This window comes from Podarcis vaucheri (genome assembly GCF_965113315.1).
Source record: "Podarcis vaucheri genome assembly, chromosome: 6".
In the NCBI taxonomy this organism is placed as follows: Eukaryota; Metazoa; Chordata; class Lepidosauria; order Squamata; family Lacertidae; genus Podarcis; species Podarcis vaucheri.
The window spans coordinates 56,032,570-56,056,955 of NC_138764.1; the positions used below are offsets into that span (position 1 = coordinate 56,032,570).

The 24,386-nt window shown below is 43.0% G+C and overlaps 1 protein-coding gene across 2 annotated transcripts in view; it reads right to left on the bottom strand.

The window, feature by feature from the left end:
• DMAP1 (DNA methyltransferase 1 associated protein 1) overlaps positions 1-23,249 on the bottom strand; it is a 36,225-nt gene extending 12,976 nt beyond the window's left edge. The window contains exons 1-8 of one of the 2 annotated variants that reach the window (XM_082228881.1): positions 23,053-23,249; positions 19,944-20,053; positions 18,802-18,893; positions 17,212-17,407; positions 16,149-16,307; positions 14,066-14,233; positions 12,680-12,865; positions 8,135-8,206 (exon numbers count right to left, since the gene is read on the bottom strand). In XM_082228881.1, coding sequence (XP_082085007.1) covers positions 8,135-8,206; positions 12,680-12,865; positions 14,066-14,233; positions 16,149-16,307; positions 17,212-17,407; positions 18,802-18,893; positions 19,944-20,045 — 975 coding nt within the window. In that variant the 5' untranslated portion in view covers positions 20,046-20,053; positions 23,053-23,249. Of the gene's footprint in view, positions 1-8,134; positions 8,207-12,679; positions 12,866-14,065; positions 14,234-16,148; positions 16,308-17,211; positions 17,408-18,801; positions 18,894-19,943; positions 20,054-23,047 lie in introns of both variants that reach the window. The other variant, XM_082228880.1, reaches the window with a different exon arrangement.
• Positions 23,250-24,386: the final 1,137 nt, after the last annotated feature.

The following is a 24,386-nucleotide window of genomic DNA, read 5'->3' on the forward strand; positions in this document are numbered from 1 at the left end:
CAATGAGACTGGCAGGGAGCAGACTAGTAAACAACTTCCTGATTGCCAGAGTAAGACAATGAACCAATACAGGTAAGAATATTCACGCCTGGCACACTTCCAAGCCCTCTTTTATTTTTAAAAAGCAGTAAAACAAAAAATATGTTCTAACACCAACAAAGACAACTAAAAAGGAGAAGAGAACTAAATCAGTCAGTTGTTTAAAACCTAAAAAGTTTGAGTAAACAGGTACACCTCACAGGTACACGCTGTTCACATGGTCACAGTGTAGGTGCCTAACATTGCTGTGGGTGGGGAACCTCAGGCCTGGGGCCAAATGAAACCCTCTAGGCCTCTCTGGCCGAACCTCAGGACTCTCCCCAGGCAACACCCATCACAGGCCCTGCCTCATACCCTTTGCCTGGCTGGAATGTGTCCTTGATCTCTGAGAATGCCTCTTGCTTGTCTTGACAGAGAATAGCAGGGTGGGTGTGTCAGTGTGTGTAGAAACTAGTTTATGGTATAAAGACAACATTTACATTTGCTGCTTGGCCCACATTTGCCTCCAGCCTCATATGCCACTGGCATGTGGCCCTCAAGAAGCTTTCACAGACAGGAATGCAGCCCTTTGTCTTTATGAAGGTTTGCCACCTCTGCTCTATAATAAGTGAAAACTCCACAAATAGGGTGCCACCACCAAAAGGCTCCGACTTGTCCTGCACAGCTACTACATTTCTTCATGGGTTTTGCTACTGAAGAACTTGTGCTTACATAGGGCTATTATGAGCATATTATTTAAACCATTACCATTTTCCTTAAGCCTGCTCAGAACACTGATTTGAGATACATTTAGGTCTGCAAGGAGAGTGCCACCACATCTGGGCTCAACTGAAGTCCATGGTCCAATTGCAAAGCATTCTAACAAAAGTGCCAGACTCTTGCAGCAACAAGTATCAGAAAAACCTGTCTTCTTTTTTCTACAGCTTCCAATCAGGCACTAGAAACTTCCCTGGAACTAGAGTTTTTTTATTTCCTGTTAATTGCTCAAGCCCTGAATTGCTTTCTTTTTCACTCACAGAAATGTCCAAACTGGCTTTAAATTCCACACTATGGTCACCCTAGAGAAGTGAGCTCATCCTCTGTTGTATTTAAACCTGATCAAAGGGCAGATTTTTGTCTGCCACTCTTCAAGGTTTATTGTAAAACAATAATCTACTAAATGCATACCATCAGCCATTTTTATGCTGTCCTAGATTTCCTGTAACCATATCTAAAGATTCACATGCAGAGCATGATCCACTTTAGGTTCTGAGCCAGCGGCTCTGGAATCAATGGGCATTACACACAAATACTGTACTGCTGTGCAACTTCAACTCATTTCAGTGAAGGTTGCACAGAAAGGCATTCCTGGTGGGTTTCCACCTCCATCCTCAACTCCCAAGATGGAGAGAACTTTCCTTCACCATGTCTTTTAGGAATAAGACACAGACCAAACGATTTCAATTAAAAGCATTTAGATTTAAGTCATCCATTAGGAAAGGTTTTCTTAACTGTCAGATCACTACAGCAATGGAACAGGCTGCCCAGGGAGGTTGTGAAATCACCTTCTCAAGCTCCGACTGAGTAATTTCCTTTGAAGGATAAAGCGAGCAGCGATGCAGACATTACCCAGATAAGAGGGATTGTCCAGGAGCATTAGGATATTTTCCATATGGGTTTCCCTTCCTTTATGTGACCCAACATCCTCTTGGCATTTTTCAGTCACAGCTGCAGGTTGAGTAGAGTTATTCCTTTAGTATTTGATTGTTCACAGCTATGCAAAGTATTTACGCTTTTCAGCTGTCCTTTCCTTTATGTGGATTCTAGGTTATTTTTGTAATGACAGCTCACTTTTAAGGAAATTCTTTCACTCACAGCTGCATTTTAATATACGCAAATCACAGGAAGGTTGACTCTGATTAGGGACCAAATTCTTCCAAGATTACGCTGCAAAAATTACTTCCAGGCCGTGTTAAGCAATCTGGCACATGCCTAGAAGTATTTCTGGCAAATAATGGGCTCTAACAAAACTTAACACCTTACTACATGGGTGCATGCCCCAAACCCAATATTCTGAAAGGACCAGAAGCCTATCAATGTCCAACCTTCTGCCTAGAGCTAAATCTCAGAAGTGCACTATAGGCAGAATTAATAAACAAATATATGCAAATATTATTAGCAAAACTAGTAATTCATGTATCAGGTATTTGTTTATTTAAAGATTTACATTCCACCTGGCAGGACAATTGTCCTCCCAGTGTGGTGTAGTGGTTAAGAGCGGTAGTCTTGTAATCTGGGGAACCGGGTTCGCGTCTCCGCTCCTCCACATGCAGCTGCTGGGTGACCTTGGGCCAGTCACACTTCTCTGAAGTCTCTCAGCCCCACTCACCTCACAGAGTGTTTGTTGTGGGGGAGGAAGGGAAAGGAGAATGTTAGCCGCTTTGAGACTCCTGAAGGGGAGTGATAAAGCGGGATATCAAATCCAAACTCTTCTTCTTCTTCTTCTTCTCCCAAGGCAGCATATAAAACCAGTAATAGAACATATGCATTCAATCATATAATTAAGTCATTTAAAGTTAGCAGTAAAAAACAACTATTTTTTAAAAAAAGAATTTAAAAAGCAAGTAAAAGTCACTTCATGGGCGGGGTGGTGGGGTGGTCATATTCCGTAACTATGGGATCACCACTGAAAAGGCCCTTTTCTTGATACCCATTAGCTACTAATCTACAGTTCAGAAAATATAGGGTCCATAACTTATCATAAAGCTCAGGCAGCCTGATGCAGGTACAGGCAGTCCTTCACATAACCTGGACTTAGGACTTCAATCACTAAAGCCAGCACTTTAAATTTGGCTCCAAATGCAGGGGGTAAGTGGGTGCACACACACTTGCACATTCATATGAAACCTTCATTGCCCATTTGGTGCATTTGTGATCAGGAGCTCTAGCTTATGAAATCTCATCTTTCAGTTAATCAAGGGTGACAGCCATTTGTGGCATCACATTGGCACGACAAAAACTTCTGCTTACCCTTCCTTTCCTCCTTCCGCAATCTCCCCAAATTCCCTCCAGAGAGCTGGGAGACCCTTTGGAGCAGATGGGGAGGAAATCCTATCCACTGGCATGACAGTATTACACAAGCCCCACATTTTTTACAACCAGTCTCCCATAAGTAAAAGATCTGAGAACCACTGCAGTACTGGACATACTGATGAAGGGTTAGAAGAATACTTCTGAGTTGTATTGCTTCAGCGCTCAATATCTGTTAGTAAAACAGAGATGACATTCAAATCACACTTTCCGCCCATCTTGCCATGTGCTCCATGTCCCAAGCTATTATCTCACACATTTGTGTAGTGGAGTCTAGCTCTGCACGCTGTTACTACATGAATGTGTCAGTAAAAGCAACAAGAACACTTCATCTTTCTAACCATTGGAAGTCTTTTCCCATCGTGGCAACATACAATTTCCGGCTAATAAGAAGGTGCTGATTACCATCAGCTTATCTCACCAAAATGCCTTGCAGCACAGTCAATACTAAAGAGATAAATTATTAATTGTTCCAAGTAATTAAATTTATCAAATCCAAATAAATATTACTGGTATTTTATGTAACTGCTTTCAAGGCTCGGCCTCTGAAGGGACAGTATTGATCAAGCGAAGAAAGACAGATGTTTCCCCCGTTAGCAGCTGATGAGGTCTGGCTCTGCATTAATGTCAGAGAGAAGGCGCATGGCCAAGGGCCTCTGGTGAAGAGTAAACAGGCAGCGCACACAGCCGCTTCACAGCGAAACAAATCAAATATTGAGAACATGCATTTAATATATACACATACCTAAGCCGCCCCCCTCCCTCGTGCCAAGCTTTGACCAAAATACTCGTTTATCTTGAATGCGTAGTACAATCCTAGCCCCCACCCCAGCCCCATGCTCCGAGAAAGCAAGCACCACAGTAGATTGTACCTCATTAATCAGTGCTAAAAAAGTGCTCAGTTGGCTAGTAAATATTTAAAAGCCAGTGAGGGTGGATGTGTGAATCAATGGGAATGAAAGCTCCCTCTCCCCCTATTTCTTTTTAATTGGTCTGACCACCAATTTGTCTACAAGATCCTAGTTAGCAGGTAACAAGTAAAACTGCCGGCTGGAAGCCTTTCTTGGTGGAAGGTGTCCAGCTGTGAACTAAACAATTGCGCCACAGCATCTCCCAGTGCGCTCCCTGGCTCTGAGGCTGCTAAGAACTTTCTTTTATCCTACTGTTTTTGCCTCATTATCAAAGACTTAGCAGTCTAGAGTCCAGACCTCTTGCCTCATCCCATAGACTCAGGGCAAGAGCCCCAAAGCAGAACCCAAACACACACCTATTCTTTGCCAATGTTCTCTTTAGCAAGGGGGATAGGGTAGCAAGAAAACGTATCACCAAAATTGCCTGACAAAATGTATATTAACACAGAGGGAATATTAAGGTTAAATATAAAGGAAGTCCACATTCAGAGAGAACGCAAATTTAAAGCCTTCATTCTATTCCAAGCTGGCAGCATGAAAGTCTACAGGAATAAATTAATTTCTCCAAAAATAATGTGAGGGGAGATATGAAATTTGCGCACACATTTCAAATTCACTGGCACACAATATATTTGAATCACACAAAACTGCTTCTTTTTCAAAGTGACTACTACACTCCACTCTTCCCAAGAGGTCTAGATTGAGGAAGGGAAGATTGCTTTTGTTCAATTCTTTAAGGACTACAATGATCAGGTTTGGTCTTTTGAAAACCAAATTCAGCTGTTAATTTCTGATAATTAATTGTAGAAGCAAAAGATCTGTATAGAACTTGTAGTGATAACTGCTTTCCCCCCCTTCAAATTTCTCTTAACTCCTGATTGCCAGCACTTGGTTACTCTGCAAGGTTTAAATGACTATTATCATATTAAGGAAGTTATCAGGAGTAGGAAAGAATACAGGACATTATCAGGGCACTTCCAAACAAATCTGTTAATTTGTAAGATCTTCATTAAGCCAGAACTGGGGAAGCACTGGTTTTTTAACGATATTCAAGCAAACTGTTTTCCTCACTATTATGCAGAAAACATCACGTTGATCTTAGACACAAAGCTGCCCCTTGCTTCTCCATTGCAAGAAACTGCAGAAGAAAATCTGAACAAGCTGTTTAGAAAGAGGACTTAATCCAGGCAGTTAACAAATCCTCTCCCGATTGCTCCCCAGGGCTTCCATGTCTGCTCACCTTTGCGTATGTCACACTGCACACCATCTCCAAACCTTGTCAATCAAAAACAGAGGTGGGAGTGCTGGCATCAAAGCACATACTGGCAGAAATAACAGCCCAATAAAGCCAGCTTTTCCCAATCCAGGCCAACACTTAGAATCACAATCACTTGCAGAAGCTTTGGAAATGCCACACAAATATTGGTAAAGCCTCCAGACTCCATGAGTGCCAGCAGCATAGAGAAAACTATTAACCCTTGAAGACAGAGGCCCAATTAAGAGATTATGGATATAGCATGGCTGCAGGAACGGCTGGGCACTAGTGCACTGATGTTAACTTAGCATTTTATCCCCCCATTCTATGCAATTCTGCCCTGTTAATCTTGCCAGCGAAGCAAAGGATCCAATTACAAAGCAATGGCAGCCGGGCTACACTCCTAATGCATGAACTGGGACCTCAGACAAGGTTAAATGAGTGGTCAAAGGTCAATTCTCATCACCCAATATCTTTTCACCCAGTGATTCCCTAGCCAAAACAATGTTGATATTTAATGCCAACATAGCCCAGTAATGGAGGTAGATTTACCAATGACCAGTCTTGGCATATGACTATGGTCTTAAATTTTAGGCAACTCAAGATCTTTGAAGGGGGGGGGGGAATGGTCCTGGGCAAAAGACAAACTCTGTTAATGAAGTACTTCTAGTAATATAGAACATGAGAAACCCTTGCTGATGGATGGGTTTTTTAATCTTTAGTTTTATAGTTGCATGAAAATAACCAAAAATATAAAATCTTGCTTACTATGTTGACCATAAAATGAAGCTGATAAAGATGGTACAGGTTTGAGTTCAGAAGAAGGGACTCAAATAATTAATAGTCTAGGATCTCTGCAGAACTAAACCCAGGCCTGCGTAATAAGCCAAAGTCCCCGTCCATGCTGGAGTATGATGAAGACTGTGGAAAACCTGGTGACCTTGCCAGAACATTTCACTTCAATGCTTTGGCCTGATTCAGACAGTTGTTTCAAATGAAAGTCTCATGCACTCTCCCATCTTTCCTTTTTTTTCTTTTTGAAAGGGGAGAAACTACAGTTTCCTCAGGTTTGGACAAAACAAGAAATTGCTTTCAATCTCCTCTCCTCACTTGCAAAGAGGTGGGAAGACCATGTAAACCCAAGGCTCATGCTCAAAGCAAACAAACCATGGTTTGTTATTAAGGCTGAACCAAGCCATAGCCACTCACCTCCCTGCTGCTGCTCCAAGTAGCATTCCAAGGCATATCCCAAAGTTACACCAATTAACCTACCGTCAGCAACAGATTTCTCATATATGCACTGTAGCCAATTCGCTCTTCCTACTCTATTAGGAGTTCTGAGACATGTCATACAGCAAAGCCACAACCCTGACAACGCCATCAGTGATTAGCTTGCTCAGTAACAAGGAAGGGATCTGATCTGCAACCACTTGTCCAAGGAGGGGAGCTTGACAACTGGCTGGTAGTTACTTAGATTTTCCGAATCCAGGGAGGGTTTCTTGAGGAATGATTTCACCATTGCCTCCTTCAAGCAGGCAGGGACCACCTCATCTCGCAAGGAGGCAGTAATCACCTGCCTGGCCCAGCCAACTGTCCCCTCCCTGTTAGTTTTTATCAGCCAAGGGGAGCAAGAGTCCAGAGTGCAAATGGTCACCCTGATCAATCCAAGCACCTTGTCCTTCCAAACTAAAACTCATCCAACACAACAAGTCTAGACAGTGCTCAGGATACTCTTTGAAATTCATATGCTGTACTCATGAACTCAAGATCCCACCAGCGGATGAAGGTGATTTTGCCATTCAGATGTTCCAGAGGTCAGCCAAGGCTTGACAAGAGCACCAGTCATATCAGCTGGAAAATACCCCAGTGCTGACTGGAAACCCATTGGATCCATCAGCCTCTGCGGGTGGACCATCCTAATAGATCCCTGCCTCTGCAGAGGGGAAAAGGTGCTGAAAGTCTAAATCTTAACAGGGATCTGACCACGACAAGGGACTTGTGTCAATATCCCCCACTTTCATGCATTGGGCCAATGACATGTTGGGACAGCCCCAGGGCTGTCATGGTGGCCATGAAGCCCTGAGCCACCCTAGAGCCAGTTACTTCTGCATGGATGTTGAAGTCCCCCAGAACCAGCAGTCTGGGAGTCCTCAACACAGGCTCTGAGACCAGCTCTGTCAGCTCAGGCAGGAAGACTGCTGGGCAGTGAGTAGCCCTAAGCTGCACCTAACACCTTTGCCTCGTTTATCATTTATGAAAAAGAACCATTATGTAAATGGGGGGGGGGAGAGAATGAAGCAACAGAATGAGGAAACAGAAAGTTATTTGACGAGTTAACATTGTAATATTAAAAATGCCCTCTGATTAACTTCAAAAGAGGAAGAAAGTTAGTTCCATGTCCCAACTGCTTATTCTCATGAAGAATGCTGCAAAATCCATATGTCTAATTTTTATTTTAAAACTACTTGTGGGAACAGTGCAGTTTGCAGAAGACAGAGCTAGTTTGTGATCCATTTCCCAATGATTTTCCCAGGACTCTTCTCCTGGCTACATATTCTGCTGGGGTCCCATTATCAGGCATGATAACCTGACCTCAGATGGAAGCATAAGAGCGCAGAGACATAGTCAGAACAGTTGAGGCTTAAGGAGCAAAGAAGCAAGTTCAGCCATGCACAACTGGCACCTCTAGTGGGCCTCTAGTGCAAACACACAGCTATTATTTCTGAGACCAGCCAGAACCCACATTGATATTACAGCCCAGGCTCCAATGGACCTTTAACAGCTTTAAAAGGAGAATAAATAGGAAATGAAAGCAATCAAGCATCCACACAGGGCTCCAACGACCAACATGGTAGCCTACCCTCTGACTCCGCAGTGTGACACCTGCAGACTTGAAGTCCGGAAACTTGATGCCAGCAGTCTCTGGGACAGCCTAAAAGAGAAAGAGACAGCATATGTTGAGAAAAGGAAATGCAAAAGGATGTACAAAGACCACTCTCTGACAGAGAGCCAGCTGTCAATGTCTAAGAAGGCCCTGCTAAGAACTGCACCCATTAATTTTAATGCCTTTTAAATTGCCAAAGTGGCTTTGATATGTTAAGATATCAACAATTTCTGCTGGTACAAATCTAGCCGTACTAGGAATGTACTAAAAATTATGGAGGGAAATTGCATCTAAAACAACCAGTGGGACATGGAAAGGGTTTCATAGCACTAGGCGAAACAAAATAGCCCAAACTATACTGACATAACATGTGACACTGTCCTTAAAAGAAGCTCTACCCTAACAGCAGTCTCTTCTGGACGAACCACAAAGATTCTACTAGGCTAAAATCTACAGGGCCCCACACTAGCTAGGACTGTAAGAATGCTATTCAGGTCTCCCAGGTCTCCAAAACCTCACTTAACTTCTACATCTTTGTTTTGCCCAATTCCTGAAAACAGACTCCAATAGATAAAATTACTTTTATGAATCATTTTACACAAAGTTGGTCAACCACCACGCTGATTTGCTCACTGGTTTAAAATCTGTTTGCTTTGATCCATTCTGAATTATTTTAGCCTCAATCTTTTTACTATGCTGCATACAGTAGAATGCCCATTGCTACCTGAACAGTCTGAAGATAGGGACATTTCTAAAGCATAGAATGTCCCTATTTTCATGCAAAATATTGGAGGGTATGCCTTTTGGCTCCCAGCCCTAAAGCATTATAAAAGGTAAAGGTACCCCTGCCCGAGCGGGCCAGTCTTGACAGACTCTGGGGTTTGTGCGCCCATCTCACTCAAGAGGCCGGGGGCCAGCGCTGTCCGGAGACACTTCCGGGTCACGTGGCCAGCGTGACAAAGCTGCATCTGGCGAGCCAGCACAGCACACGGAACGCCGTTTACCTTCCCGCTGGTAAGCGGTACCTATTTATCTACTTGCACCCGGGGGTGCTTTCGAACTGCTAGGTTGGCAGGCGCTGGGACCGAGCAGCGGGAGCGCACCCCGCCGCGGGGATTCGAACCGCCGACCTTTCGATCGGCAAGCCCTAGGCGCTGAGGCTTTTACCCACAGCGCCACCCGCGTCCCAAAAAGCATTATAGCAATAGTCAATTAAATTCTTGCACAAGCACAAGGATTAGCTCTAGTACAATGGGATTTCTCCCTTCCTCCTCCCTGTGATCCAAATCTGAACCAGAGGGTTGGGGGAACCCCCCCAGAACAGATTTGGAGATGCATGAGGAGAGAAAAGAATGTTCAGCAGAGCAAAGGAAACCCTTGCACTGACAGAACATTCACCTTAACACTACACTGAATGCAACCTTATAGTCTTGACCTGTAGAACTCACAACACGCTAGTATAACTACAAACCTGGATACAAAGCAGGTTTTAAAACCCTGCATGGTCCCAAGCGTGGATATATTTTGGAGTGCAACTCTGAAATGCAAAATTATGACTTCTCAAAATCCTGAGAATCTAAGATTTGTTTAAGAATATCTTTAAACTTTCCCCACCTGATCATTGCATGTTTTCTGTTCCATGTTTACGGCCAATAAACCAGGATTAGTATCACTTTCCATTAACTATTTAACTTCTGTACCATTTGTACTAAACAACTTTACTATTCTTGTTCTAGCCATTTGTTCCCTGCATGAACTTCATGCTGTGGGGAAATATACCCATCTCATAGTGCCTTGCATTTTTCACCAGGAATAATGTCTTTCTCTTCTAGCCAAATATTTTCCCATTACAAGCTAAGCATGTAATTTATCCGCTGTTTAAACACTGCAGATTCACAAATGCTTCAATACAATAAATTCTTGGACAATTAAGCTATAATTTTAAAAGCGTGTGTGCATATCCTCAGCAGAGGAAGAAAGAAACCCAACATAATAAGCTCTATTGCAGATCCCTCTATCTTTCCCTACAAATAACGTGGGTCTTGCTTAATTAAAAGCGAGCTATAGTAATCCTAGGAAGCTGTTAAAGCTGACTGGAAGTCAGAAGACAGAGGCTGAGTTGGATACATATATGTTTGGATACATATATGCTTCTCAAAAGAAAAATTGTTACCAGTCAAACACATCATTCTATTGAACATCTTCTATTAATAATAATTAAAAAAGCCTTTCCACCCAGAAATTTCAATATTGTAAAGAGATATACCATGGATCATCCATGAGACAACTGATATAGTCTGTGAACCCAAGGAAATACTGATGACTAGTACAATAATCACTCAGATAATTCGCTGAGCAGGGAATTATCTCCCGTCATTTAGCAGCAAACTTTCTTACTTGTGTTTGACCAAGACCTAACCTGTTGAAGCTACGCCATTTGATTTCCCACGTTGCAAACAAAGGAAAGCCCCCATTCACAGCCCAGGAAACTGTGTTGATTACAACAAATTAGTTATTCTATCCCTTCGGAACACCGGAGGGAAGATAATATGACAAATTCCCTTTATCATTTCGCCCTTCACCAAAGAGTCAAAATCTTCTTGTGGGGGCTCTTTAGCCTGACACACACAGTATTAAAGAACACTTTATTGCAGTCCCTAGTTAATAAATTGAACCTAGTGCCTAGGGTGACCTGAAGCCAAAGCAAGAAAGATGGACTACCGTGATGGCAGCAGGAGGGGGTACAGATAAACTCTACACTGACCGGATCAGCAGCAATGCATGCTGGGATTTGCAGACTCCGCTCCATACTAAAGGCACTGATGCAACCAAATTTCTCCATGTTATTCTGTTCAAGAGAATCCTGGAGCAGTTTTGGGCATGTCCCTGCCATCTCCCCTTGACAATTATCCGCCTAATCCCTAATGAAAATGAGGGACACACTAACTCCCTCCCACACTGCACAGTCTGTCTTCACCTCACATCAGAGCAATTAAACAGGTTGCTATCCCTCACACGCCAGCATGAGCTGTAAATGCTTCAACCTCAATTGACTCTTTGGTAAATGACTTCCCTTTGTTGAGATGATGCTGATACAGCCCTCAATTCAAATTCTTAGTTAAAATGCGTTTTTTTTCTTCAAAAAAACACACACACGTTTCCCTGCTACAGTTGGTAATTGACTCCTAATGGACTCTGTCATGGTTGAAACAGCACTAGTGCAACAACAGAAGCTGCCTTCAGGAGCCCTGAGGTGCTTACCTATAGGCAGGCACAAGGGCCCCAGGCAATACTGGGGTAGACAGCCAAACACGCCTCAAGCATTTTGAGTGGCTATTTGATTCCACATGCTGCATGGCATGGAACAATCTGGCTGACTAAGAGGCAAAGGGAAACTGAAACCACAAACCTTCAGGGCAGCCCAACCCAAGACAGCAGAGCAGTCCTAACAAGCAGTAAGCCTGTAGTGACACAAAGTGGTGCACACTTTTTTTTCTTTTCTTTTTTAAGTATGTAGTGGCTTCTTCCTACTCATCTCCCTCCTTAGAGCCATCTGAAAGGCAGAGTCCTTTCCCCAGAAACTGCATGGCGTCAATGCGGTAATTCCACAGTGTATTCTAAATAAAACACAGTGCTAGACATTATTATTAAGACATTCCGTTGTTCCACCACTCACAACATGTAAATCATATTGTGGTCTAATATTTCATAGAATGAGTGAGAAGTTCACAACTGAACACAGCAAAGGTAGAGGCAAAGAGGCATTGAATTTACATTGGTATTTTTTGTACACCACCTTGGTGTTCTGTGTGTGGGTGGTATATCATTTTTTCTTTATAAATAAATGAATGTCAATGCTGCTCCTTATGTTATCCATTTACACCTACCATCTTGAGGTTTTAGGAAGGCATAAAAACACTTGTTGTAGGTGAGGGCAGGAACATCAACTAAAGATCATTCTCTTTTAACATTTCAAAAATATTGGCTTAACCCTAGATTGGAAGAGCTTCAATTCATCTTCAAGCCTGGCAATTATGCCAGACCCAGAAGCTCTGAGAAACCTGAGAAGGGAGTCTGACCACTACCTCATCCTGTAATTGTAATTTTTTTAGAAGAAACCAGCTGAAAAATGTGCTTCTTTCAAATTTCCCTAATCTCCCCTCGTGTTGCTATGCTGTATGGCACAAAGAAGAGCAAGTTCCTTGCTGTGTATTCACTAACCACTGAACTGCTTGCTCTCTGAGAGGGCTTTGCATGAGTCCAGTTTCTCTCCTTCCTAGTGCAGCACTTTCAAGCCCTTCCAGCTTAACCGAAATCCCTCTGCAGCTTGCAATATGATTGAAACCCAACTTTTCTCCACACCCCAAGAGATATGAGGGTCTAAAAAGAAACAAACAAAAACACAGAAACAATGCTTATATGGCGAGGACCGGCAAACCACCCCTCACTCCCTGCCCCAGGCCGTGGCAGACAAATGGCAAGGTAGAGCCCTAACAAAGAGGGCAGGCACAAAATATTTACAGGCTTCTCCGTCTCTTTCTTCTGTGGCAGCTTCTTCTTGGGTGCCTTGCGCTCTGCACGTCTTTGTTCAGTGGTGGTGTCAGCGGCGGTGATGAGTTTCTGCAAGTCTTGTGTTCGCTTCTCCCTCTCTTTCTTCCTGGCTTCGATTTTCCGCAACTCCTGGATTAGATATTCCTCCTCTGCCACCTACAGGTGAAACGGAAACATGACTGGAAAAGCAATCCAAAGGGGCCACTTAATGGCAACAGATGTGCTTCTGGCCTGGGTTTCACCTGCCCTGTGGTTTTCTGGGAGCCAAGTTATATACTACTAGAGAGACAAAAGCAGCAACAAATAGTACAATGTTCTTACCCAAGCAATTTTTAAAGGCTCATGAAGCCTTGAAACACTAGATACCGCAGCCAATCAGATTCCAAAGCTCTCACTATGTATATAGCAGGCTATAGTATATAGATTCTACGTTGTTAATGTCACTATCTCATTGTCTCTCTTTTCGTATCTCCTGCCTATATAAGGGCTCTTCACAGTCTCACTTTCTTCCACCACACATAATTTACAAGTCCCTTCCTTTCCTTTCTTGACCCCTTCCCCCATTTTCAGCACACAGGCTGCCCTTGCTATATACCCTCACAGATACTCCTGCTCACAGAGCTTTCTGGGTGTGTTTAACACAGTCAAACCTACCTTTCACTTTGTTTCATTTCCTTAGAAATATGAATGTTTATTAACATTCTCAGCCAATACCAGATCAGGCAGTTGCTGCCAGCACCTTCACCACCAAACTACAAGCTACAAAATACGAACTACAAAATGATGGCGTGTCCAGGATGTTTCATGAAAGCAACTGTTTTTATCCAGGTAATGCAAGTACCCATACAGTAGTGCAGACATGTCCAAAATCCGTTTCGGGGACCTAATCTGGCCTGCCTAAAAAAGCTCAACAACTTTGGTTGGCCCTTTGGTCGGCCCTCACAGCCCTTCACTTCATCAAATCTGGCCCTCTTTGAAAAAAGTGTGGACACCACTGCATTACTGAAAAGAAAAATATGCTAAATGCATTGTCTGAAATCCAGATAGAACTTGACAAGCGTAATCAGCACTACGCTTCTATCCTTCTCAGACAAAACTCAAATAAAACGTATTTTAACACACTTTGTTTTCTAGTAGTTATTCCTTTATTCACATTGATCACCTAATATGTGTATGCCCATTACTTGATAAATCACGCTTAAAGGATGGGAGGTGCACCTACTGCTACCTCCGACAGGAGTCATATTAGCAGCCCTGAAGGGCACTGGGGAGTACCCAGAAATGATGAGCTATTGCTACAGATCCAGTGTAAGATAATGTGAGGCCAGGCTGCCTTGCAACATTTCCTGACATTACCTGCTCTGGTGTCCGATTATATAGCCTCTCTAGCTGTTCTTTCCGGCGCCTTTCATGGCCAGCATCAAAAACAGGCATTTTCAAGTCAGTGCCTGGGGTAGCACGGATGTTGGCCAGCTTGGCACAGATGTGATAGTAGCGCTCCTTTAAATCTTCCACTGACCGCTTCTAAGGAGAGAACAAGGATACAACTGAGCTTAAAGAAATCCAACACCATGAAAAAATAGCTTAAAGTTATGCAACGTGAACAAAGCATCAGAGATATGTTAGGAAAATGATTGCAATTAGCGCCAATTAGTGAACTCTATCACAGGAAATAGTTTTATTTCTTTCCAGTATCTGCAAAGCATCTAATAACTTATCGCTCTCTGGGCAGTAGTATCCAGGCCTAGGTATCACAAGACGGTGGTCCTATGCTACATACAAGGCTTTGTTGTTCTTCATTCAATAATCACAAATCAAAACAGGACTGCATATTCTGGGATCTTCCCTCACCAATACAATTTTATTTAAAATATAGCCATTCTCCAAAATCCTCTGTTCCATGTCCCCTGATTCCATGGCAACATCTTCACTAACACTCTCCATCTCACCTCACTTAATCAGTTACCCAGCAGTAGAAACCCTAAAATTATTTTTCTAGCTTAATCAACTTAGTTCTTCTCCTTGCACATAACGTCAGGTATAGGGAAAATAAGGGTGGGGATTCAAAGGAGCTACTGGGAGCTTAAAGTGGGTTGCTGATTGTTCCTTTGCTGGAGTAAGGGAGGCTCCCAACGAGAGGGCCCAGGGCTGAATAAAGGAGCACACCCACACGCAAACTGCAAACATATGTCTACAGGGAGAGTACAACTCCATCCAGCACAGCCTTTTGACTGACCAGGAGCACCTCTGTTTTGTGTGGATTAAGTTTCTATTTGTTCACCCTCATCCAGTCCATCACTGATGACAGACACTAGTTTAGAATCAAGACAACTTCCTTGAATTTAGGTGGAAATGAGAAATAGAGCAGGGTGTCAACAGCATACTGGTGACACTGAATTTCAACACTCCAGACAACCTCTCACAGCAGTTTCATGTAAATGTTAAAGAGCATGGGGGACAGAACACAACCTTGAGAGACCCCAAAGGTCAACAGCCAATGTGTCAAACAGGAGTCCTCCAGCACCACCTTCTAGGTTCACCCCTCCAAGAAGAAACAAAGCCATTGTAAAACAGTGTCTCCAAGCTGCATTCCAACAAGGCATCCAAGGTTGGTATTGAAAGCTGCTGAAAAGTCCAGAAGAACCAAAAGGGACACACTCCCTCCTGGCATGTCATCCACCAAGGCAACCAAAGCCATCTCTCTCCCATAACCAGGCCTGAAACCAGATTGAAATAGATCTAGATAATCTGTCTCATCCATGATCTGAGATGCCAACACACACTCCAGATACCTTGCCTCCTAGGGTGGACTATCTTAATCACACCCACTAAGATTATGAGCTCCAGCAAGTCCATGACAGTGGAACTAATAGAAAGTTCCTCCACGCTAAGATCACCATAATTCAATCCAGCACAGAAAACCAAGTCCAGAATGTGCCCTGCAGCATGGGTAGGGCCAGATTACTTAGGACAGACTCATGGTTGTCATGGCAGCCATGAAAACCTGAGCCAGTCCTCACAAGGCATCAGCATAAATGTTGAAGTTCTCCAGCACAACAAGCTGAGAGGAGTCCAACACCAAGACTACCCCTGCTAGAAATGAGACTGTTGAGTGACAGGGTGGGTAGAACACCAACAGAATCCCTATTCTGTCCTAGCCATCCCACCTTCAAATACACACTGTTGAGATACCTCTCAGAGCTTAACAACCCAGCTTTCCCTTGCTTTTGTAAGTCTCTTACCCAACACAGCTGGTGCTTATAATATTTCACACAAAACTTCAGGAAGAGAATTCAGGAACCCTTAACAGGCATGTATTATTTTAACCAGCACACTGCATTGTCCATGTCTGCAGATCCTTAAACTGGAAATAAGTTTTATTCAACAAACTGCACCATGGCAACTTTACTGTAGACGGTATTAGCTGACAGGCACTTACTTTGAATTGCTGGTGGTCATAACGGTCATGAATGACCACAAAGCGAAGATCGAACCGTCTGGATAAGTCAAAGAGGTGGTCGGTTTCAGCTTTGGTCCAAGCATCATCATGAAGGTACATCTGATACTCCTGTTCTGAGTAAATTGGAATTTGCACTGTCTGCAGAAGGAAAGAACAGACTGAATGAGACGGCTTGTACAACATGCTCTCCCTCATGCAGGATTGTTTCATCTAGCAGGATTACTTTGAGGTAAAACAAACCCATGATTTCACAGGAAAGAAATCCAGTTGCCCTCTTCTATGCCCCAATCACAAGTAACTTCAAAATGTAAGCTTTATTTCCCACATCCCATCTTTGCTGCCACCAAAATGATAAAATGGGGGCCGCTAGGTCCATCCATTAGTTTTATCTGTTACTCAGTGCTGAGCCCCCAATGTTTACGGGGCAGAGGAGGCTGAGCACACAGCCAAATGTGGCGCAGCTTTAGTGGCCGGTTCCTTCAGAGCACTTGGTCTCCTCCAGACGATGCAACATTGCATGTGATGTCACACATGGCGGGCCCCCTCAATCTTGGGGGCAATTGCACCTTTACTCAATGCTATCTCCTTAGACTAAAGATATGAACAGCCACAGATGTTCATCTGCCAATCTGACCTCACATAATTTTGTGTGCACGCTCCTAAGTGAAAAGTAGCTAACTTTTTGTGACCTTTTCATGCTAACTTTAACTTGTGGCTTTGAGACACTACCCAATGTTACTTAGATGCCTTCCAAATCAGGACTTTCAGTGTGGACACTGATAAGTAGCACACGCCCCACAGGACTCAAGTATTTTAAAAAAGTTAAAGAATACTGCAGAGTTTAATGTCCTGTGATACCAGAATCAGTCTTACACTTCTGAAGTTGATATGGGAATTAACCCTAGAGATAGCAAGTGAAAGAAAGAGGGTATTTGGAGATGTCCTTTGAGATACTTTGGCACAAATTTATCCACTCACTCCCATTTCACAAGCTCTGTTCAAGCCTTCATACTTAATACAAGCTCTGATCAATCCTTCATACTTTGTTGAATCTGGCGAAAGGGTAATCCTTGCCCTCTTCTGCTGCCCTCCTCCAGTGGTAAAACATGGCCCCATCCTTCCTAGCAGGGTTGGTGAAAGGCATCCACTTCCAAGGCCGCACTTTCTTAGATCCCAGCTTTGCCTTAACTGTGCGGTAGCCCTGCGTTGTGTCACTTGGAAGAAGGGGAGGTGCATCCCTGAAACAAAGACAAGGTACAAATTAATGGAACCTACTGTCTGCATGAGGCTCATTTTGCATATTTAATCCCCTTCTATGATCTCTGAGGAATGCTTAAAGATCAGTGTAAAGCCAGGGCAATTCTGTATACTGTAGATTGATCTTACACACTCAGCACATAACCCAAAGCTCCACAGACCAAAGAGGGTCACAATTTATTAGTCTCTTACGTGAACATAGGCCAGTGAGGTACAGAGTCTGCAATCAGTCCCACACCCCCGTTATTTAGCCTGGATGTGCATTGGCTAGTAGCAGCTCTGCTTGCAGCTGCTGCTGACACAGAGCCTGGTTTTCCACTTCCTCAAATTGCTGCTCATGTTCACTGGCATGAAGTGTAAAAAAGGACAAATGGAACTGTTAGACCTTAAAAAAAAAACATGTCCAAAGATCTCCTAGGACAGATCCCAAGAACAAGTATGTTTCAGGAATAGGATGCCTCTTTGCTTGAAGCTATAAAAGATGGAGCTGGTGGGATCATTAAAGGCTCACTGGGCAGCAAGGTTAACTCTAGTGACCATTTATTCCCATCTGTTCAGTTCCTCTACAAAAGATGAGAAAGCCAACCAAAAAAACCCCAAAAAGTAGGTCTTATAATCACATCTAAGGTGTCACTTTTCCTGATAGCAAAGAAGAGACCTCTTAGAAGTTAAATACAAGCTAAAGGCTAATCACAGCACATTCTCATAATGGAAAAACCATGGTTTCCTGTTATGCACTTTCAAAAACTGCAGGATACAGAAAATCTGCTTCTTTCATTCAATCTAGGAATCCACAAAGCATAGTGCTCCTAAAACATTATTTAGGCAAGGCATAATAGCATGGCCTTCCTACAATCCAGCCTCTGACATCTCTTGCCCCTTACTTGCTTCTGATTCTCCTTCATCTTCGACCACAAACAGGTGAAAGTTTGAAAATACAGATAAATTCAAGGAACAAAACAGCATGTGAGAGTTGAGAAATGTGTTACAATTCATGTGAACTTTCCATTGTCTAAGGTTCATGAACCCAAAATGAAAATTCAGAATCAAAAACTATAGTTCTTCCAGACAGTAAATAGTTCAGTATTTCCCAACATTCTTTTTAAAAGGAGAGTTCCATGCCCTCAACATCTGAAATTTTTACATATCAAAAGGGCTTCACACATTTAGATCATGGAGATCAAAAATGCTGAAACAGCACTTCCAGTAGAGCAAGTCTTAGATACTAGGAAGGGGCTAAAGGTAAAAACACTATCGAAAGCTGGAGAAAGTAAATTTTCAAGAACAGACTTGTCAAGGCTTTCACCTGCCAAATACCTAGGAGATGAGAGGCTGGTTTAAGGAAAACACCAACTATCCAGGTAACAAAACTTACTTTTTATCAGAGTACAGCAGAGCATAGACCTCCCGGTGCATTCCTTCTGGTCTCTTAAATGTGAGGGTCTCCGATGACTTCTTGGATTTTTTCTGAAAAATAAGGTTTTTATCAAAGGCTGTGCAACCTTAACACCAAAATTATGTGGGTGTATAAACATCAGTCTCTGTTTATTCTGATTTTTACATCTGACAGATTGCATCTGTTCTCTCGTATGCAATGCCTCAAAACATCACAATCCAGCTTTATTGACCTAACTTTAGTCAAGCTTAAACTCTTGGTACAAAAACATATGAGCAGCAAGAGGATGTTGTTTGTATTTTGCTTCCCTGCAAAGTCTTCACTTCCTACTTTACTCATAGTTCTCAAAATGCAGGGACATTCTGGAGGTGAAGATTAAGAGGATAGCACAATTTCTATTTGATGACAGAAAATACCTGCAGTGTCAACCAGACCTCCCAAAGTTCCGCAGACAAGCCAACTTTCCCTAATTCTCCCATCCCTCCACATTTCTGTCATTCTGCTGCAGGTGTGATTCTCTTTTATACTCAACAATGTAAACAATGCTACAAATATAAACAGGAAGCAGCAAAAAGCAAGAGAGAGGAGCCCTTCAGTGAATATAGCCTGAGAGGTATCCTGAGACCCTGCAAATCCTAGTGTAAAGAATATTATTCAAAATGTAAATATCATTACCAAAAGTAGAATGGATTGCTATTTTCCTTATGCCCAAAAAGGACATTCAAATTATGCACTCCAGCTTTATGCTGTATACAGATTAAACAAAATTGAAATAAGTGATACCACATTGCTTTCACCAGCAGGTACAGAGATATTAATTTTTTAGACACTCAAATGCAGAACTATAGGGACAGCACAGAATGAGGATGCTGAAAAATGTGTTATATCTCAAAAAAGAAAAATAATCTGATCTTTTATTTCTATTTAAGAGGAGTAGTCTCACAACTTGTTCAAGACAAGTAGTCTCACAACTTGTTCAAGATTAGGGTAAACAATATTGCTGTATGCAGCAATCATGCTGGCAAGATCCAAAAAAGAAGATCGTGTTGCATGCATATACCTTAGAATTAGAAGCGCAAAGCTTCTCCTCCTCCTATCCCCTTTCCTCACCCCTTTTGTACCTTATCAGAATTGATGATATCTTTTTTATTAATAGTTCCTATGTTCTCAGATTCTGTGCCCCCCAGTTCCAATATATCCCGGACATCAGCTCCTGTAGTCATTTTGTCACCTGAAATAAAAAACAGGCATAATTAAAAATTAAGTAAAAGCCAAAAGGATACAGACTAGCCTTCACAAAATTAGCTGCGAAATTTGTTGACTCCCTCTACATACAACAGACTGCTTGTTACTTACTTACTTACTTACTCACTCACTCACTTACTTATTAGGAATTAATTTTCTCTTCTCCATACAGTTAACTTACAGAAAATACAAGCACCTGCAACAGTCTTGGTGGGCACATGAAACTTTTATACCCATGGGACTAATGACCAGAGCTTTGTTTATTCCATGCACCCATGTGTTTTCCACCAAACTGCAGAACCTGATATTTGGCATTATGTGAAAAGCACAGGCAGCATCTGATAAAGACTTAGAATCCTAGAACATGGTTTCTAGACTGCCCCTAGGGGATGGACGTTTCGTGTCAGCTATGTGTCTGTGTCTACTATGGTTGCTCCTCGCTATCTCTATCACTACAAGTCTATCTACAAATCAATCTTCTTGCCATTCCCTCCTAACAGTCTATGTCAAAAGAAGCAGACAAATTATTTGAAAACCTGAATCTCTGAAGCAGGAAAAAAAATAAACATAGTCACATCTATGTAATCTAGCCAAACCAAAATTTAGAAATTTTAGTAGACTACACACATGCCTGGTGTCAAACTTAGAATCATAGAATCATAGAGTTGGAAGAGACCACAAGGGCCATCGAGTCCAACCCCCTGCCAAGCAGGAAACACCATCAGAGCACTCCTGACATATGGTTGTCAAGCCTCTGCTTAAAGACCTCCAAAGTAGGAGACTCCACCACACTCCTTGGCAGCAAATTCCACTGTCGAACAGCTCTTACTGTCAGGAAGTTCTTCCTAATGTTTAGGTGGAATCTTCTTTCTTGTAGTTTGGATCCATTGCTCCGTGTCCGCTTCTCTGGAGCAGCAGAAAACAACCTTTCTCCCTCCTCTATGTGACATCCTTTTATATATTTGAACATGGCTATCATATCACCCCTTAACCTCCTCTTCTCCAGGCTAAACATGCCCAGCTCCCTTAGCCGTTCCTCATAAGGCATCGTTTCCAGGCCTTTGACCATTTTGGTTGCCCTCCTCTGGACACGTTCCAGTTTGTCAGTGTCCTTCTTGAATTGTGGTGCCCAGAACTGGACACAGTACTCCAGGTGTGGTCTGACCAGAGCAGAATACAGTGGCACTATTACTTCCCTTGATCTAGATGCTATACTCCTATTGATGCAGCCCAGAATTGCATTGGCTTTTTTAGCTGCCGCGTCACACTGTTGGCTCATGTCAAGTTTGTGGTCACAAACTTGATTAGCAAGAGTTAAATAAAAGCGCTCCTTTGCATCCACTGTCCATTATATAATGGTATCCAGGCCCAGACGCGACATAAAATAGAAAAAGAAGCTGACTAAGAAATCATAACAAACAATTCTGTTTATAAAATTCTGTTTATAAACAACTATTCTAAAATATGGAGGTAGACAAGCATTAGCAAGGGGATACTGGCCTGGTTTGCTTGTCACATTAAACCATAGTTTAAAACAAACTAGTTTAAAGTGAACAAATGCCATGGGCGTAACCAAGGGGGGCAGCTGCCCCCTCTAAATCAATAAAAATACATAGCTGAGGCCTGCCCCCACCACAAAAATCCTGGCTACATCCATTACAAGTGCTCAAACATTCTCACAGCACTCCTACTCTGTTCCTGCTGCACTGCAGACAAAACAAGTCACAGTCTGGCTAGTTATGTGATCCAAACCTGGGTTCGTGGCTTGTTCCTCTCCAAATGAAACATGAGTGGGTGACCACAACAAATCTTAGGTACGCTCATGCTTTGTGTAGAGCCATATCCACAGCACAGCACTGGTAGGAATGGGGTAGGAGTGCTGTGGGAACTTTTGTCCATTTGCATCAGGATGCTGCTCTTTCACATTAAACCATTACTTGCTGTAAGCTATGGTATAATGAGATGTGCAAAGTGGGCCACTGAAATATACGTGCACAAACCTTAATCCCTGTTATTAAAAATGAGCCTAAAGATATCCCACACAATAACAAGGACTTTATTTGCTGCTTTGTCCATTCCTGCAGTCACTTGATGGCATCGGACCTGAAAACTATAGCAGTTGCCAAAGCAGGTTTCTGCCTGCCCTCTTGCCTTCTGCCCAAGCCACTGTGAACAACAGGGCTGCAGAGGAGGCAGTGTCTCTGCCCATCTGTCCTCTCCCACTACTGCCTGGCTGCAGTTTAGATCGCCCCGCTGCTCCCTGATAAGAACGTCAAGTGCAATCCTAACTACAGTGGTACCTCGGGTTAAGTACTTAATTCGTTCCGGAGGTCTGTTCTTAACCTGAAAGTGTTCTTAACCTGAAGCACCACTTTAGCTAATGGGGCCTCCTGCTGCCACCGCGCCATCAGAGCACGATTTCTGTTCTCATCCTGAAGCAAAGTTCTTAACCTGAGGTAATATTTCTGGGTTAGCGGAGTCTGTAACCTGAAGTGTATGTAACCTGAAGTGTATGTAACCCGAGGTACCACTGTATGTCTACCCAGACAGAAGTCCTCCTAAACTCAATGGAGCTTACTCCCAAGCATGTGGGGCTGGGACGGCAGCCTTAGTTGGAATTCGGGAGTTCAATCTTCGGCCTGAATTGTTGCATTATGAATGGAACAATATTTCTGGAATAGTATTGAGATAGCGTTACATTTCGACAAATATATGTTTTTCATGATGTTTTGGCGTGGACTTTTTCCTATGGTAGCTCTGGAGTTCCGGAGCCCCAAGGGAAAAGACACCGGATACTAATGAAAGATACATCCCCCAGCTCTCCTCCACATACGCTGCAGCCCGCTCAAATGTCCCCAGGCTCCCCAAACCGTGTATATCAACTCCGCGCGCCTCAAGTTTCCCGCTCTTCACGGTTTCTTACTCAGTGCCAACTCCCAGCGTATCCCCCACGCACATTCCCATTTCCCTTCCCCCGTACCTCACGCTTTCCTTTCACGCGCTACCAACCCTAAACCAGCAGCAGCGGACACCGGTTGTGCAGCGCCGATACGGGAATCCCAGTACTACTTCCGGTCCCCGTTTATCCGAGAATCGTTTCCCACTTGGGTCCGAACATGCAACACCAATTGTGGCTCGGCTAGCGTCAAGAGTTCAAACTTGCTGGTTCCGTTTCCCCGCTTGAAGTGGAAAAAACTTTCTAAAATTTTGACGATAAAGTACAGGGTGGAGAGTAGCCGTAAAACTAATATCACTAAAGTAGAATGCAGATGGCGATTGCTTTGTTTGCGTCAAATTCTGATGCGATTTTCACTATACAAACATGGCAAACAGAGGCAACGCCCCTCAGTCGATGTCAGAGCATCGCTACTAAAAAGTAAGGCTGCCTGTATGTTGAAGCTACATTTTACAATATAGGTAAAAGCAGGAAATGCTACTGCGCCTGTAACATCTTACAGCATGTTTTCCGTCCTCCCCTTAACACACGCTGCATAAATTCTTAAACTGGATGATCGCCATAACTGTTTTCCTTTTAAAAAAAGTTAGGAATTTTAGTACAATATTTATTCCCGCAAGTGATCTTAGTGGTATTTCCATAGAATAGCTACAAATCAAACACATCCAGTCTGATTTAAACAGACAAAACAATTTATTCCCCAGTATCTGTGTTAAAGGCAAAGGATGTGATGAGAGCTGTAGTCCATCAAAGGAGGAGAAAAATCCAAGGGAGGCGGACAGACCCCCTGGAAAATCTATGCAATAATTTGAAGAGACAGTGGTTAACTGAGAGAGCGGAGGAGGGCAGACTCCTCACAGAGTCTATGCAGTAATTTGCAGCCGACTTCTGCAACTGGGCACTCCTGGATCCAGTGCTTTAGTTTAGGTTACTAAATGGCTGTTGTGGCCAGGACTACTTTTGCCCAGCTGTTATCATGCCAGTTGCACTGATTTCTGGAAAAAGCAAAACTAGTCAGGGTAACACATCCCTTAGTTACACTGAGATGTCAGTGTGTTCTATATAGGGCTGCTTTCAAAAAGCATCCCAAAAATGCAGCTGGTTCAAACTGAAGTTATGAGGCTTTTTATGAGAGTCAGTTTTATGGCGTATCATGTCACTCTGATTTTATTCCAACTTTACTGACTGCCAGTTCTTTTCCAGGTGTAATTAAAAGTGCAGGGTGGGAAATAGAGGAGCATCCTCTGTAAAGTAGGACACATAGCCACCAGGAGTGCCAACTTGAATAAAATAGGGGGGTCCGGGTAAGCCCCTCCCCACATAATCACAAGACATGAGACACACACACCATTTGAATGGCAAT